General features: G+C 42.3%; 2 protein-coding genes across 2 annotated transcripts in view; both read right to left on the bottom strand.

Moving 5' to 3' along the window:
* trit1 (tRNA isopentenyltransferase 1) overlaps positions 1-10,679 on the bottom strand; it is a 37,036-nt gene extending 26,357 nt beyond the window's left edge. The window contains exon 1 of the mRNA XM_054606230.1: positions 10,521-10,679. Coding sequence (XP_054462205.1) covers positions 10,521-10,679 — 159 coding nt within the window. The remainder of the gene's footprint in view (positions 1-10,520) is intronic.
* Positions 10,680-11,579: 900 nt separating this feature from the next.
* Positions 11,580-18,794, bottom strand: myclb (MYCL proto-oncogene, bHLH transcription factor b). The gene is given in 4 exon segments (XM_054605981.1): positions 11,580-14,538; positions 14,541-15,034; positions 17,016-17,749; positions 18,548-18,794. Coding segments are annotated over 3 exon segments (1,497 nt in total). The 5' UTR covers positions 17,695-17,749; positions 18,548-18,794; the 3' UTR covers positions 11,580-14,214.
* Between the last annotated feature and the right edge of the window lie 241 nt (positions 18,795-19,035).

Here is a 19,035-nt window from a genome sequence, read left to right on the forward strand (position 1 = left end):
AGAAAAAAAGCGCCCGGAGAGGACGTCTCTGAGATGAAGAGACAGAAGAGCGCTGTGTACTTGTTAAAGAGAACAGGATGCTCCCTGACAAATTTGCACACATTATCCACAACCGCTCCTCCTCTGCCGTCACTGCTCTCTCTCTTACTCTCTCACAAAGATTGTACACTGGAGACAGGATGACAGGTAGCAGAAGGATGGTGAGAAAAAAGACAGATAGAGACGCTGGCAGATAGAAGTTGGCATCTGATTGGTTTGCAGAGCGACACTTGGCGGGTACGAGTCATGCGTCTCTCATTTTGAGCCACACACTTCCCAAATTAACACACTTCCCTCACATGAGGAGAAGACAAAAGCTCTCTGTAAGAAAAACACACATAAATTATTGTTCTTCTCTACCCGTCCATCTTGGCTTAAAAGTTTAGATTATGTGCTAAACTCCATCTGCTGAAGAAGATCATGTGATATGACCGAAAGATACAAAAGAGCCTTTTCTTTCCTCGACCGCATGTGCTTTTTTTGAAAGCAAAGTGCCTCTGATTGGTCCAACACACGACTTATGTGGCGCCTTCATTCATAAAACAAAGAAGAACTCTAGTATTGATCGAGTTAGGATCATGTTAGGACGAGGGGGAGAGCATTTTTTTCTTTATTTGATAACATCGCAAGTAAAGTTAGGATTTGCTCTGGGCTTCGGGATTCATTCTCAAAAAGACAGAGAGAAAAAGAGAGACAATAGAAGAGAGAGAGAAAGCGCGATGGTGCTGTGAAGACAGATAGTGAAGGGAAGTTATTTTCTGATAAGTTTTACAGCGACAACACTCAACAGATCATTTTCTGTGGAGGAAGTAGTTTCATTTTAGTCGTCTGCATTTCATTCTGTTGTCCTAGGTGCATTAGTAAATGCTGTGCAGCAGTAAATGTTGTCGCAGTCAGACAAAACAAAAGGTATCTTTTACGTCAGGTATCTGAACTGAAGGCTCCAGAGTGAGTTTACCTCGGCGACCATCAAGCTTGTCCCATGTCATGTTGCTTTTTCCAATGTCAGCAGACTAATTTGCCCGATCATCATAGGTCTTTATACAGCTATGGAAACTTATAGTTCCTCGAAAAAAAGAGATTACCAGAAATTTCTTGGTGTGAACTCGGCTAAAATTGACCTTTTTCCCCCCCCCAACTCTCCTCCTTTCCTCTCCATCCTTTCCTTAAACACTTTGGCTCCTCGTCGCGCATTGATGCGTTGTTGTGCGAGAGCATTGCATAAAACAGATTGCGATTTTAATTTCGCCTTAACGAGTACAAGGAGACACGAGAGGAAGAGGAGGCAGAGGGAGACCAGGGAGTGTAAATCAGAGAAATGAAAAGAGCCACTTGAGTGGAAGATATGGAGGAGAAAAATGCTTTGCGGGGGTGGGGGCTGCAAACGAGAGGGAAAAGTGAGGAAGACTACCGGTCTAGGCAGTGGAAATGAGATACAAATTGCGGTGATGTTTAAGCTTAGTCATAAAGGAATCAAAAGTTAAAACTGAGAGAAAAATGTAGCAATAAAAGGAGATTGAATGCCTTTCTGTCAAGCATTGTTTTAAGTAAACAATTCAAATGATGCAAACTCAATCCGACACTTTTTTTATTATCCGAGTCGGAGAAAAGATGTGGAATAGAAACAAAAAGTTGATAAAAAGTGGAGGGAGGATTGATTAGTGCCGAGTTGTTCTTTGATTTCGGCTAATGTTGCTCATATTTCACGGTATGTGAGGTTTAACAGAGAGAATGCACTTCATTTTTCAGCTTTCAGCTCGTCACATTCAGCTTTTTTCTAATTCCACACGTCATAATTCACGGCGTTAAACTTCAATGAAAACCCAGCTAGTGTGGGTTCAGCTGCCTTCTCCTTCCTGTCTCGCTTTAAATGGACGTGAATGGATGTGACCATGTGGCCTCTATGTGGGTAAGGGAGAAAATATGCGTGTGTGTGTGTGTGTGTGTGTGTGTGTGTGTGTGTGTGTGTGTGTGTGTGTGTGTGTGTGTGTGTGTGTGTGTGTGTGTGTGTGTGTGTGTGTGTGTGTGTGTGTGTGTGCATGAGAGACAATGAGCTCAGTGTTCGAGCGCTGCGGAGCCTGCAGCCGGCCTGCCTGGCCAACCTTACGCCCTGCACGAGACAGCTGTTCCTCTGCCACATAAATAAAGAGGAGGAGGGGGGGGCACGGCCAAATGAAAGAACGAGGGCAAGAGAGACGGAGAGGGGTGAGGAAAAGAGAGAAAGAGATGGAGAGAGGGAACACTCATTGAGACATGAAGAATCAGAGAAAGACAAAAGCAGATAAAGGGGGATAAAGCAGATCTTTCAGAGGAGTGTGAGACCAATTTGTCGGTTTGCCAGTGTTGGTATTTCCTGTACTAAAATGGGCAGAGATTTCTGACTCCAGCTGACCATAAAAGACCATAAAACAGACCATGTAGAAGTTCTGAAACTGACCTGATTGAGCAGATCGAGTATGGACTGATCCGCATACAGTTTTCTCTTCAAATTTGTTTATATAAAGTCATTTTAGGAAATACGGAAATTAATTTTCTTGCCGAGAGTTAGCTGAGAAGATTGATACCATATATCTCATATCTCGCCGTTAGATATGAAGCTACCTCAAACAGACAGTTAGCTTAGCTTAGCATAAAGACTGGAAGCAGGGTTTATGCCAGAAAAGGCGTGGAGTAAAACTTGGATGACTGGCTTTGAGACTAAAATCAGAATAGCTGGTCTACCTTAAAAGGTCAGCCCGTTTTATGCGAGCGAGCCTGAGCAAAAGTTGTAAAAAGTACACGTTTAAAACTCTTAGTATAAACCCTGGGACAAAAACAGCTAACCAGTCCGTCTGAATGTAACACAATCCACCTAGAAGCACCGCCAAACCTCACTAATTAACAAAGATTATCTTGTGTTTAATCATTTTATAGAATAGAAGTCTTCACTGGTTGATTGAAGGACTTGGCGAAATGGAGAAAATCAAAAATCACAATATTTTTGATCAAATACATCGATTTCAATACTGCATATTGTAGGGATGAGCATTGGGGCTTTCACAAAACGTTTACGGGATTATTTATAAATGATCCTCAGCAATATATATATATAATGTATAATTACAAATTGGGTAAAAGCAAATAATAGAACAGCTAGAACAGTCCGGTAAGTTCAGGAAATGACATCACTTTACTGAAACACAGCCTTTAAAACCAGGAAAACACAAATGCCACATCATGATATCCAAAATCTATGACGATATCTTGTCTCATATGACGGAATCAATATCTCGTTGACTGGAAACCTTGCGTCACCACAAGACTCCAGTAAGTTACTATCAGCGGCCAATAAATAGTCCGTGACATAAGGTCAGCATTGAGTGAAAATAAAGTTGAACCCCTTTAATAATTAAATAATAAAAGTCAGTTCGTTATCAAAGGTCTAATATTAATAGAGATCTTCTAATACCATTGTTTGTTTCCCGATACAGATTCCAATACCTGAACTTCTGTATTGGCACTGATCCAATTCCAGTATCCAAGTATTGCTGTGGAAACATCTACTTCAAACAACAACTGTACTTATTCAAGATTCCCACCAAAAACTACATTTTACAAGATCACATTTGAACACGTCATGATAACGTTGTAATTCACCTTCGCCCAGTTCTCACTTTTACTGAATAGAGCTTGAACGCATGATAATGTTAAGCAATGCAACCTCCGTTACCCTGAGCTGTTAGCTCCATTATTAAGCCATTATTTAGTGATGAGACTTGTGGTTGTTCCTTTGCAGCCAACATGAGCTGATGAATGATACGATGACGTGATATTGGATCGCTGCATAAGGTCGCGTATTTGCCGGTACCAGATCCACGATTTCAGTCTGTATCGGAGGGGTTTACGGGTAGTGGTACAATTCTAAATTCTTAAAAAAAAAAAAAAAATCTGGGGAAAACTCTGACATTTTTTTTGCATGAATATTGCAGCCTGTTAAAAAAAAAAAGGCACTGCAATAAAATGTCAAAATGTTGAAAGCTTTAATCAATTACAATAACAGGGTCAGTTGTAGTCGGTCGACTCAGGAACCACAGAAGAAGACAGTACCGTTCATCCTCATTCTGACCCCTGGACACTGCCCTTTACACATCCAACCACCAAACCATAAGCTGCATTGCTTTATTTCTACTCCTCCCTCTGAATCTTTTTCTCAATTACACTCACCACAGAATACCTATCCGCCTATTTCCTCTTTTTTTTTTCTTCCTTTTGCCTCTTTCTATCCTTCCCCCTCAAGGCACCATCCTTCAACAATTTATCCCTCCATCTTCCTCTCCTCTCTCTGCAGGGAATGGCCCAGTAATGCCAGACTAATAAATCATTCATGGCGTTGTTCCCCTCCTCCCCCTCCTCCACCTCTTCCTCCTCCTCCATCCTGCCATCCTGCCATCGTCCTCTCCCTCGCCGCTTTACTGTAGCGGTGGTGACCGCACAACCACACCCGCAGACTGCATATTTACACACACACACACACACACACACACACACACACACACAAAAACAACACAAACAAAAATAAGAGTTAATCAGCCCTTGTGCTTTTTTTTGTGGGCTCGCTCCCACTCAGGCTTAGATGACTTAAAAAGATGCATCATAAATCGGATGTGGGAGGCAGCGTCGCCTGAGTTACAATACAAACAGATATACGTCAAATCACCAGACAGGTCATAGCCACACCAGACAGATAGAGAGACACTGTGAGGAGGAGGAGGAGGAGAGAGAGAGAGAGAGAGAGAGAGAGAGAGAGAGAGAGATGGAGGAGGAGGGATGACTGCCAGCGAATTAGAGGGATCTAACACATAGCTGCACAGTTTTTGAGTGTGGGATGTGTTTCATACGTAGATAAGCAGTTGGTGTTGCTGCATAACAACCTCTGGCCAATAACAAGCAGAACCTTTGAAAGAATAACCCCACCCGGTCAAATCAGTCGGCCACACCACCATCACATTTCCAAATTTACGACTTAAAAGGAAAATCAGCTCCCTTTGTGTTTTTTTTTGTTGTTTTTTTTACAAGCATACCTCCTTCACTCTGCTTTTATGGGACCATTAAAAAAGGTCAAGATGACACATGACAGCTTTCCTGCTGTTCAGGACAATTTCTCACATTCAACACAAAAAAACACCAGCCTGACAAATTGTCCGCCTTTGTCGCCGTCTTCACTGCTCATGTCACTCTTTCTTTCATAAATGTAACCCCCCCAAAAAAAAAGGGGTCACCGGCCACCAATATGTCCAGCAGACCCAGCACCGCTAAAGTAATGGTGCATACGTGTGCATGACCTGTTAAATTGCCCTTTTGGGACCTCTGATGGCCCTTTTTGGTGTGACACCACACAGCCGCGCCCATGCATAACTCAAACACACCCCTTTTTTTTTACTCCCTGCTGCGAAACAATTGATTTTGTGTTATTAGTTAATGCGCTGAACAGGTGACAGTGAGTAAGCATGAGAAATCGGCTCATGCACGAAAACACAAAAACATAACGTGCACAGACTTTTGTTTGGAGGGAGGAAAGTGATGAATAATTCATATCTTTCATCAAGTATTAACAAAATCAAGCTGGTGGGTTTTCTGTGATCTAGCCAATTTATTCATAATCCGAGTAGACTTTGCATTACTGATGATCAATTTAGATTAATTTCCTACTTTCAGCTAGTTTCAATTCATGTCACTTTTCATTGAAAATAAACATAACGGACACTTTAAACTTAGAAACAAGACTATTTTTAAAAACACTTTCCTCGCTGGTGCGTTCAAAGGTTCCTGGGAAACTAAAATATCTGAGACTTGAGAGCTGAAATGAATCACAATATTACAAAAATCTGAATATATATTCAATTCTTCAAGACAATAAGAGGAATAAAAACATGGACGGACTCGCAGAAGCTGTCAATATCGTTAAAATGAAGAGTGACACATTACATCTCACTGATGTAATGAGCAGCAGAGCCGTAAACAAGGCAGCGTTTGAACGGTGATCACAGCAAACCGGTCTAATGTTTCAGTACCGAGCACATGCTCATATGAATCACCTCTGAAGTGCACTCACTCTGTCCACTCACTGTCCATGTCAAACGTTTCTTATTACCAATAATGCTTTGCAAAGTGGCAGAGCCCACGATGAGTCCTCCTCTCCCCTGAGGTGACGCGTGATTAATAACAAACTTCCCTTTACAGCTCGTCAAAAGCCTGATTCAGCCAATGAAATCCTACAATGTATGCATTAATCTGTGCTACTTGTGGGCCAGATGTAGTATTAATATATGTAATCACATACAGTTATCAAGTTGTACACTTTGGCTGCAAAAGTTTTATCTGCTCCAACTTTAAAGTTGCATTCATTCCTAACTTTTCCTCACATCGCGGGCATGTCCTCACTCTTTTCCCACAGTCCTTCACACCACCGGAGTTTCACAGCTTTTGCAGGCACACGCCACATAATACACCATAGACATTTAATTTATATCTCTTTCAGATGGTTTTAAAACAGCAACATTTAAAGAGTTTTTTTAATGCTACCTGTATCTTAATCAAAGTCCAATATAATGTCAACAGCTAAATTAAAAAAAAAGAAAATGGGAAAACTAGTAACTTAGCAACACAATAAAAAGAAGAAGGGAAATAAATATTAAAGGTCCAAAGAGTCCTAAATTTACTCAAGTATATTATGTAATATCAGTTGGGGATTCATATAATAATTGTGAACATGGTGCACAGAAACCTTTTATTCTCTGCCTGAAATAAAATACTTTATATAATTGGGTATTTTGAATCCATTCAGGCTGACCTAGTGACACAATTATTCTATATATAGGTGAGGCAATAGGGACAGTGAGCAGAACATACTGTGCACTAAGCCGGGAAATAATTCAATATGATCATTGTTGGTCTTTCAATGGAATCAGATCATGATGAAATTATTCACTGAGATATCCTGATGCACAATAATGTCGTCTACATTTATAATAATAATAATAAGTACACAATGACTTCAATTTCTCACAAGATCTGATGTGAAATATTTTGAGGATTTAACTTCTGTCTTTTTATAATTTCACTTCCTCTGTAAAAAAGCAGCTGAAGACTCACTTATCTAAACCTGTCTTTGTGTTCCCTTTGTGCCGCCCAGAGTTTGTCATTTTGTGTGTTGTTCATATAGTTTTTTTTGAGTTTTAAGGTTTTTATTTCATAAATATTTTTGTTCTTTTAAAGCACTTTATGAAAGGTGTTCTACGAGAGGTGCTATACTAAATAAACATGCCTATTATTTCTTGAGAAAATACTTTTTTCCTCAAGTATTTAATTAACACAGGAGTAGACAAAAACGTGGATATTTCATACAGACTTTTTATTCATGGAATTACCATAACAAAATGCTATATTGTGATACATCAAGAAATAAAATGACCTATATTGTGAAAGAAGATTTTGGCCGGATTACCGAGCTCTCCTTTACACGCACACATTTTCCCATAATTCCAACCTCTAGGGAGTGAGACAACAGTAACGTTTTTTTGCTGGAAGCCTCTGAAGGGACCCCCGCTGACCCCCCCCCGCTGGTCCCTGAACCCCCGCCGCCCTTTTGGGAAACCATGGGGTTTACACTACTTGGCAGTGCCTCATTCACTGACAGTACAGCCGAGCTCTTGTGTGTGTGTGCCATAGATAGCATGTTCATTTAACGAGTGAATAATATCCCCCTGCATGTCCAATGAACTGTGGGTTGAGGGCATGGGCCAAGGACAGGGGCGGGAAGGAGGAGGGGGCAGATAACACAATAGGAGTGTTAGGGAGTGTGGGAACCGATTCTCCCGGGGACAATAGACCACTTCCCAGTGGCCACAGCGTGCCCATTCACCATCAGCTGCAGGGCCGGCGTAGCGCGGCGCTGAATACGCACCAGCTCAGCACAATGCTGCTTTCTCCCAAACAAGACCAGACTGTTTCCTATCCCAAAGACAACACAGCGCAGCTCTAGCCTATACACAGCCCCGTTCTCACATGAGCAGTCTCTTTCCATGTCTGCATGTCTCTCTGTAGCTCTCACACACACACACACACAACACACAACACACACACACCAACAGGATGGTGGCAACAAGGCCAGGGATTGTGGAGACGGGCCGGGGTTGCCGTGCCGTAACTAGGCCACCGTTTCTCTCCACCAGAGCTGCTGCTGCTGCTGCTGCTGGTCGGTGAGATATTCTGGGCTGAAATGTTATTAGCGTAACCCAGTTTACCCAGTACCAGGTGACTGCTGGAAGAGGCGCTCCCCCCCCCCCTCCTTCAACTCACCCCACCCTTAGGGACGCACAGACACACGCTCAAGGACAATGCACACCAAGAGGCAGGAAGGAGGAGGTGGAGAAAGATGGTGCTGAAACAGGAGGAAGGTGATGAGAGACGTGAACCGGATGTTCTGTATAAGAGGAATCACAGCTGGCTGATTTGGATAAAGTGGCATTACTGTGTGTGTGTGTGTGTGTGTGTGTGTGTGTGTGTGTGTGTGTGTGTGTGTGTGTGTGTGTGTGTGTGTGTGTGTCACTCTGGTGTGACCCAGACTTAAACCTGTGCCCAACCTTTTCCTTTTTGTGTGCGTGCCCTATAGTTGCTGCGGCAACAGAGCCTGAGAACCAACAGAGAGGGCGGAGCTAAAGGGAGAGAGAGGAGTGAAGAGGAGCAAGCTTTTTTTTTTTGTTATGTCACTGTGTTGACACACAAACACACACACACACACACACACACACACACACACACACACACACACACACACACACACACACACACACACACACACACACACACACACACACAGTAGAAGTGAAACTATGTATTATCTTGTGATTTCAATAAAGTCATCTGTGGCCTGACATCTGTAAGATCTCACCGCTTATCATACAAACATTTAACAACTTCCTGTTGAATATGCTCATTTGTTACCGTCAATGGATTAGCAATAAAACTTGTGAATGAAGTGATGAACCAACCAATTAATACATTTACAACAACATATAAAAGTTATCGTATATATTAAATCATCACTGATGTCCATTCATTTCTACTTTGCTTTAATGATCCTAGAGCCATGCTGCTATAATACAGTATATAAACAAAATGACTGTTACATATAACATTTTACCCCGTGTATTTAATGATTGTCATTGCATTTATTCACCAGTCAAAGTGCTATATATATATATATATATATATATATATATATATATATATATATATATATATATATATATATATATATTCTCTCTGCAATAACTGGATTTCATGTTGTTAACACTGATATCTGTGGACACAAGACACCTGATTCCATTCATTTAAGTAACTTATATTCAGTTATTTATTGCACTTTAAAAATGATAATTTGTCTATCAATATACTTTGTAGTTACTACCACTGCCTGGCTTATACAGTATAGTGCAGCTCATTCTTCACACTGTTTAAGTTGCTTATCTATGCTATCCATCATTCATATTGCTGCGGCGACATTTCAGTTTCAAGTATGTTATCTGATCCTTTTCTCTTATTATCATAAAGATCATTCAGCATTTCCCCGTGCTATCTTGCATGGCGATGCCGCACCAAACACTGAATATCAATAATGTTCTTTACATGACTCACTCCCTCAGTAAACTTTAATTAAACATGAATGTTATCATCAATGTAGACACCACAACCTTGCAGCTTGGGACCACATGGCCATGCATGTCACTGAAAGCACAAAATATAGAGTTACACAGCCCAGCTGCAACAAGATATGAAAGATATTACAGAAGATATAATGTTCTGTATTTTATTATTATTCTGATTACTTAAAGATGACTTTTAAATGGCATCATAACTAGAAAGACAAACAGCATGTATATAAGAGGATGTGTGCAGAAGAATGGTCTCATTATAGACACAGCATGTTAAAATATAGTTATACAGCCCAGCTGCAACAAGATATGAAAGATATTACAGAAGAGAAAGCACAGCTGACATATTCATCATAATGTTCTGTATTCTATTATTATTATGATGACTTAAAGATGACTTTTAAATGACATCATAACTAGAAAGACAAACAGCATGTATATAAGAGGATGTGTGCAGAGGAATGGTCTCATTATAGACACAAATAGTCATTCACACAGCATGTTAAAATATAGTTATACAGCCCAGCTGCAACAAGATATGAAAGATATTACAGAAGAGAAAGCACAGCTGACATATTCATCATAATGTTCTGTATTTTATTATTATGACTTAAAGATGACTTTTAAATGACATAACTAGAAAGATAAACAGCATGTATATAAGAGGATGTGTGCAGAGGAATGGTCTCATTATAGACACAAAATAGTCATTCACACAGCATGTTAGCATTCAAGCTAACGGATGCTAATGGTTACAGTACAGGCTCCTGGTGTCCACAGCCCTCCTACCTGCATGGAGTCGGCGCTGATTATCTCCCCCTGAAGCCGTCTTCCGAGCTCCATCGCCAGCTTGGACTTCCCGGTGCCGGTAGCTCCCAAAACCACCACCAAACACGGCACCATCGCTCTGCGAAAGGCGCGCCGCACGCTGCCAGCGGAGGCCGCCATGATGCTGCCTCCAGCTGACTGCTTCGCGCATGCGCAGCGGGGCGGTTCTGTTACTAGGCAACGGGCAGCCGTAACTGTGGAAACGTTAATGCGGCGGGTTCTCTCATCTTATGACACTAAATAAATGTAATTATTTAAATATTTTAGAGATGTAAATTAAAGTCTTAATGAACTGGATCAATACCAATGTGTATTAAACACAGTTATAAATATTGATGACACATTATCTCTCCTTTAAATGCCTTTACATGGAGGGTTGCAGCATAGTTAAAATTGTTTCTATGGAAACTGCCGGAGCTCTGCAGCAGTGAGCATAGATGCTTGTTGCCATGGCAAAAAGATGCCAGGATCAGTTACCTTGGAGACTGCTCCAGAACAAATGGTGTATGGGGAAATGTGTGATGTGTGTTCACTCATACAGGTGGTTTTAATGGGAAACATGTGTTCAAAATAATAAATAATATAGTTTAAAATAAGAGCCTGGGTTTTAACCTTTTAAGTACTATAATTATGACTTTTTTTTCTTCAATAAATGTGTCAGAAAATGTCCTTTGTGTAAATTATTTTGCTCTTTTTTTTACAGGAGAAATGTAACTTTCAAAATCTGGCAAATATTTGTCATTATTATATGTTATAAATGCTTAAAACAGTGTGGAATAACAAAAAAGTAAAAAAAAAAAAAAATTTGAATTTTCATCAGGTTTTTCTTTATAAACAATTTTAAATGTACATTAAGAAAACTTTTTAGATTACATATATTAAACTTAACCTATTTTAATGCATATATGTCCCGTTATACATTAAATAAATATATAACTGGATTATAATTATTGTTGTGTGTGTGTGAAAGAGACAAACACACGAGGCAAACATGTCATTTATGATGTCAAACCATGAATTTATTATTTTTCTGACTTACTCTTCATACATAGAGGCTTATGAGGTACAGAAAGAAACAAAGTGCTGAAACAAGGCTCCAAAAATCACCATAGTTAAACTCCCAAAGTAAGTAAGCAACATCCTCCGCTGCACCGTGACTGGAGACCAGGGACCAATGCAAACAAAATAAAAAATAAAAAAACAATGCAACTGCTGTGGTTGCACGCTATTGAGAAAAAAGAAAAATCAGGACTTATGGTGGTTTGTGCTGAATAAATTAGCAGAAATGTTAATTCAGAAGATATAAAGGGGACATTAACGATGATATCCTGACGTATCTGTTCAGGTGCATTGTTATTCCCCTGATCTAATGCTCTCTTTCCATCCGTGTGGGTCAGGGGTTATGTTACATATACAGCAGATTATAGCAAAGGGAAGGGAGGACGGGGAGGGGGGGTGTTTTCCTCTAACACAGCTTACGGCCCAATCACAAGAGCTACAGGCTACGTGGGAGTTTCCTGAGTGCTGGTAAGAGCAGAGCATGCTACTCGAAGTGACCGAGTCATTTACAGTACTAGTTTTAAGGGCTACAGTGTTCTCTGTCGCATGGCTTTATGGGAACAATAGGGAGCACCAGGATTGCAACAACAACAAAAAAAAAAAAGCAGTAAAGTCACTACAGCTAGAAGTTTAAAATCGGTAGATCCTCTTAAGTGCCCCTCCCTCTCCACCGCACCAGATTTAAGAGAGTGCTACAGCTATAGTGATTGGATTGAGGCATTGGGTCCGCTTTCCCCTCCACGGAGAGAAGAAAGCAAACCGATGCACGCCAACGTTCAGCACATAAACCACCAATGAAGCCCCGCCAGCTGCAGATAACGAAAACAGTCATTAGCTCACACTGAAAACACAAACTCGGTAGGAAAATATAGTATAAAAACTTTTGTCAACTCTTGACTTGTACAAATAAAATAAACCCCCAGAGGACAGAAAAAAAACCAGGTAATTAACAGTAAAGAAAAACATGTAGGCATTGCAAAAAAACATAAACAAATGTGGTGACAAAGTGTCTAGTGTGATCAATGTTCATTAAGTGTTTTATTTTGACTCTTTTTCATAATCATTTTATTAACAAAAATAGAAGCTTTGAGTTATCTTTGAAAAGCCAGCAAGCTTGAACAAAAACTAGGATGAGTAGAGTAGACAGCTCTGGTTTTGGTTCGGTGGGGACTGTACAGTAAGGGGACTATATACATAACATCCAACAGGATAGTCTACGTACATTGAAAGGCTTCTAAAGGCATTACATCAAATGCAAAAAACAATTTACAATTTTAATCAAGACAGCAAGATGAATAGAAATGTACAGTTGGACCTCATTGGGCTAAATCTCAAAGCAAAAGGTTGGCATTTTTTCATGTTGCTTAATCAAACAGATGCAATTTAAGCCATTTCCAAACTTTCTTTTGGTTGATAATTTGAAGCCAACATTTATCTTTTTGGCTGGTCTCCATGGCACAACAATAATAAAAAGATAGAGTGAAGAGAAGAACTTCATAGTGTTTTTGCAGATGTTTGAAAAAAAAAAAGGATATCTCAAAAAAGATGCCTTTGTGGCAATGTTTTTTTTTGTTGTTTTTTTTCAAATTTGCTCCAAATAATGCTACAAAAGCTGGTTGTTGCTGTTGACATGTTGCTGCTGTTTAAACATTTATGATGCAAGAAAGGAAACACTTGAATGGAAAACCTGCAGGCACAGAAGTTAGGACTTAACCTGAGCTATTCCAGAGGTGCAGAACAGATTGTGTCCAGATGCAACATCATCGTTTGCATGGCTCAGTACAGTCCCCACTACAGCCCCCCCATGCATTCCCATAGAAGCTTTACGCTCGAAAGAAGGTGTGAAGAAAAGAACAAGAAGAAGGAAGGACGAGAGAAGATGCTATGGAGAATGATAAAAAAAAGAAAGGGAAATTTAAAAAAAAAAGCTGAAACAAGGCACAACTCCATAGCAAAATGTTCAAGCTGTATATATGCCGAGCGCTAAAGAGCAAGGGACTGTAAAGAAAACAAAATGTGAAGGAGAATATAGAGAGAAACTTCAAAAATGGGGGGGGGGGCTGACAGACTGACGACAGAAAGAGGAGACATCTCTGCTTTGCAAGCACAAAAAAGCCCCATCGCAATCGAGGAAACGTCCGATCAGAACATGCAGCAGTTAGACAGCACAGTTGTAGCAGTTTATCAACGAGAGGCTGACGCATTCACAGCGAGTCTTCCCGCATAGCAAGCAACAAGTTTTGAACATTTGGGGGAAACACAAACAGTTGGACAAATCTATATTGAGTAGCCATGGACATATTAATCTGCCCGTAAGATGCCCCGTCAGACCAGTCCCGAGCTCGCTGTCCTGTCCGGCTTGCGGCCTTGTCAATCACTCAGAAGCCAAATGTGCAAACCACAAAAAGAAAAAAATATAGAAAACAAAAACAATAAATCCACCCGCACTATTCCAACGTGAGCAATTCAAAGTGAACATTAGTGTCTCTTCTCCTTCATGTAGTCCAGTCCGGTTGTGTGTGTGTGTGTGTGTGTGTGTGTGTGTGTGTGTGTGTGTGTGTGTGTGTGTGTGTGTGTGTGTGTGTGTGTGTGTCGCTCAAGAGCGTTTGAGCAGCGCCAGCCTCTGCAGCAGCTGCAGCTGCCGGGATTTCAGCTGCTTCCTCTCCTGAGCATTCTTCCTCTCGCTGGCGTGAAGCTGCTGCAGGTACTCGGTGGCTCGCGTCAGGATGGCCACCTTGGGCGTCTTGGGGCAGTCCGCCAGGCCCGGGATCTCGTCCCGCAGCGACAGGAACCGCGAGCGCAGGTCGTTCCTCCGCTTGCGCTCGAGGAAATTGTGCGCCTTGCGCTTGTCCGTGTCCTCGCAGTCGGAGGACTGAGGGCTGGAGAGGTGGGAGAAGGAGAGGTGCTTCGAGGGGGAGCTTTGGGAACGGGGGTTGAGGAGGAAGAGGAGGAGGAGGAGGATGAGGAGGGAGGAGACGAAGGTGATGAGGAGGAGGTAGGAGAGCAGGCGTTGAAGTTGGGCGACTCCGAACGCACTCCGGCCGCAGTCCCGTGAGACTTCCTGCTGTCCAAGTTCAGAGGGGCGTGGCCGGGCCGGGGCTGGTGGTGGTGGTGGTGGTGGTGGTGGTGGTGGTGAGAGTTCTGGTGCGGCTGGGAGGAGGCCTCCTGCCGGACCCTCTTGCGAGGCGGCTCCACCGGCGTCGGGAGCGTGTCCGGGGAGGGGGCGGCATAGTTGTGCTGCTGTTGGTGTATGGAGATGTGGAAACGCTTCATGCCGGGGTCCATCGGGTCGGCTCGCACCGTGATGGTCACCGGTTTGCGAGTGTTGACCAGTCGACGAGGTTTGCGTTGCTGCTTGTGCTCCACCGTCACCACGTCGATCTCCTCTTCGTCCTCGTCTTTGTCATCCTCGTCGTCTGAAAAGAGCAGGAGAGAAGCTATTAAACAGCTTGCTTTTAAAAAAAAACAACCAAAAAACCAAAAAACCACAACTGTTAATGACTGCAGGTTGTCAGCTGAAGTTGGGAAAATGAGTCACAATAATGAGCCACCTCCCTGGACACGCTCACTCTGGCCTCCTGCCTCCTTAAACCAATTAAATGCTTCTGTAAAAAGGAACCCACATATCCTCATTAAACCACAAACACACACACTGTGTCACAGTGATGATCAACAGTGAGGAGCTGGGTTAGAGCTGGGTTAGGCAGCACTCATGTGCAAAAATCGACAACTCTTCTTATCAAAAAGATCCGACTAACAGTTGACGCTGTGCACATTTAAAAGCCATTTAGCTGCTCCATTTACCAGAACAGAAACAGGGAATTAAATAATATGAGGGGAAACGGTCTTATCCACTTGACTCCTGGGGGATTTTCAAATACTCTTGTAAAACTGAAACACACTTTTAAAGTAATTGCACCTCTGTTGCTTCGCCTGCTCGGAAAGTAGTAATCTCTGTAATGATATCACAGTATAGAGGGGATGGAGAGAAAAAAAAAAAAAAAGAGATGTGGAGGGAGGGGCGCCTGCCTTTTATGTGCAACAGCAATTATGAGACAGCAAATGTAATCTCATATTACGAGGCACACACAATTGATTCCCTCAAGTGGCCCTATATGGCTCTTTATCAGAGCTTAAAGCATACATGTATTTCAAATGATTGCTCCTCTTCTTTTGAGCGCACGTTATCCCCCGAAATGTCACACAATACCGCCTCACACTCACGTCAAAGGATTCTGCACGCCTAGCCGACCTCCTAAACGTTCTAATCCCGCCTTTATTCACAGCCCGGGCTGGCTCGGACCAAATCCACCCACTGACACAATTGGCGCTGCAGCCTGTTGAGCGGAGGAATGCAGCAACAAGTTCCCTTTGTGACATTCCACACACACCATTATGCATGGTCCTACATCACATGGTAGCCTAAATACCAACCTCTACCATATGGGGGTTCAAGGAAGTGGGAATGGAACAAAAAAAAAGCTCTGGAGTCTTTGGCTAGATGTGATCACTAAAAACAAGGGTTGTTGCACAGAGTTCCAATAATAATAATAATAATTGAAAAAAAAAAAAGAGTATTCTCATTGAATTCATGCCAAATGTGAGCCGGGGAGTGCAGGAGAGGATATTGTTATCATAAGTCAGGCTGGAGGAACAGGGAGAGGGAGCAGCTGGTCTGCTGGAGCCCGGCCAAGCAGCAGATGTTTCAATGGGCGTGTCGCTCTCCAGTCTTGAAGCATGTGTTGCATGCACCAAGGTAACGCAATGCAGTCATCATGTGCCATGCCAAGCCTTGTGGCCAGATTATAGCCAATCAAAAGCGAAATATTAACTTCAAATCAGACTTAGATTTGACTAGTAACCATCACAACATGTACTTTTAAAACAACAAAGTAGTTATGCTTATGGAAAATTAAATATTCACTTAAATCAGAGAGAGAAAAATGGACTAGTAACCCTTTCAACATATACTTTTAAAACAGAGTAGTTACGCTTATGGAAAATTAAATATTCACTTAAATCAGAGAGAAAAAATTGACTAGTAACCCTTTCAACATATACTTTTAAAACAACAAAGTAGTTATGCTTATGGAAAATTAAATATTCACTTAAATCAGAGAGAGAAAATTGACTAGTAACCCTTTCAAGATATACTTTTAAAACAACAAAGTAGTTATGCTTATGGCAAATTAGAGGAATATTATTAAAAGCTTCCATAAAAAAGGTGTGATATGGTCACTTAACTATCGAGTATCTCAGACACATAAAGTTGCCTTTACAGGCCATAATAATAATAACAACCATAACCCTCACTTCACCACTATAAGTCAAAGCAGTGTTTATTATAGCGACATGTCCCTATAAATAAAAAGTATTAAGTTTCATATTGTCACTGACCTGATGAGTCGGTGTGAGACTCTGAACCAGAGGACACTTGCTTCTTACATCCACCGGTTGACGGGAAAGTGAGCACCGCAGCCGGGTCCACGCAGTCTGCAGCCAGGGCTGATGGCTCAGCCGGTGCGCACTGCGTCCTCCCCGGCGACGCCACCACAGCCACCGCCGCTGCTGCTGCTGCTTTGGCTGCGGAGGTGGAGGTGGTGGTGGTGGTGGTGGTGGTGGTCCCGGGACAGGAGGCGCATCTCTCCCCTACAACTCTCTCCAGCTGCTGCCCGGCGGAGAAGCCGCTCCACATGCAGTCCTGGATGATGATGGAGCTCAGGTTCCCAAAGGAGTCATTGGAGGCGGTCAGCTTGCAGGGCAGGTCCTGATGCTGCTGCTGTTGTTGTTGTTGTTCATCCTCCTGTCCTAAGAAGTGGGACACCCACTCCAGCTTGTCCCCCAGAGATGGGTGCAGCAGCCCGACCCTGCCCTGCCCTTCCACCGCCCTGATAGGGGACATGGGTGGGGTTGGCACCAGCTCGAATTTCTTCCATATGTCCTCACTGGGAGCAGTGGACTTGAAGAAATCCTCATCTGGGTCGTGGTGGTCGTCGTAGAAATAGTGTTGGTAGTGGTCCAGGTGGTCCATGTCCCAGTTGTCATACCGAGGCGCGGTGCTGCTGATGCCCGGCATGGAGGCTGCAGGCGGGCAGGGGTGGGTGGGGTGGATCACTCCCTGTTCCCTCTGTCTGCAGACACACAGACAACAGTTGTGTCAGAATTAAACCTGCATATTCTCACCTTAATGATCACACATCTGTCAGGGAAATGTGACCATGAATACTGCAACATTCTGGTTAAATAAATAAGTGTTTGTTGTCCTTCCCCTTCAGAGAAACATCCACTGGGAGGTGTAACTGTTAATCAGAGGAGCTGTGGCCAATTAGAACATGATGTGCCAATTAAGACTACAACCTCCTAATAAGGTCACTGAGAACCATTAGGGAGGAAAAATGTTGTTTTTTTTACAAAGTAACATATGCTCAAATGTTACTTTACTGAGTGAAGCTACTCTTGTGTTGCTGCTGAGAAGTTCAAGTTTCGCAACAGTGTTTCATTACATAACACTGCTTTAGTAGTATACTGTGACAGAGAGAGGAGGAGGAGAGGAGGAGGAGAGGGTTTCTATTTTCTGCTGACTGCTCAGCAGAAATTAAAGTGATTCAATTAGGTAGAAATAGATTAATTGGATGGACAGGTACCCCCCTCCTGCCTGTGTAAAGTAGTTGACTTCCTCCTCCTCGGTTTAAACTCCTTCCCCTCAAAGCGCAAACAATTCAGCTGCGACTGAAGAGCTGCTGCTGCTGATGATGATCACTTAATTACGCAGCAGACGCGCTGGGAATCTGCAAAACCCTCCTCCCCAAAAAAAAAAAAAAAAAAAAAAAAAAAAAAAAAAAAAAAAAAACTTCCCCACACTAATATAACCTCCATTTGTGTGAAATGTGCGATTGAACATCATTAACGTGGAATAAAGCGAGTTTTACCTGGTGTTGAGAGTGAAAAACCTGCCTGCGTCCTCATAGATCCACCGTGCGTAAAATCACCAACAAAAAAAAAAAAAAAAAACACCAAAAACCAGCAGCGGCCAAAATGATTCCTTAATCGGCCTCCAATGTGAGCTGTTCCTCTTGGATGTCTTCTCCTGGTTTGTAAACAGTTTTATTTGGGGGTGGTAAAAAAAAAAACCGAGTTGGTCGCAGAGGAGGCTGGATGTGCCTCGGCTGTGGTCACTTTCTTTGCCGACTACTGCACTATATGATCTGGGGGAAAGGAGAGTTGGCTGTTACGCATAAGAAGGCGGGTCGTAGTAGGAGAGCCACGCCTGCTGTTTAAAGGTGCAGCACACTCAAATGCATGGTGCTCTGCAGAGAGAGAGAGAGAGAGAGAGAGAGAGAGAGAGAGAGGGGAGATCTTATGACACTGGTTTGATGAGATCACACTGCTTTTTGCAATAATTGGCCCATGCAAACAT

This window comes from Anoplopoma fimbria, chromosome 10 (assembly GCF_027596085.1).
Source record: "Anoplopoma fimbria isolate UVic2021 breed Golden Eagle Sablefish chromosome 10, Afim_UVic_2022, whole genome shotgun sequence".
In the NCBI taxonomy this organism is placed as follows: domain Eukaryota; kingdom Metazoa; phylum Chordata; class Actinopteri; order Perciformes; family Anoplopomatidae; genus Anoplopoma; species Anoplopoma fimbria.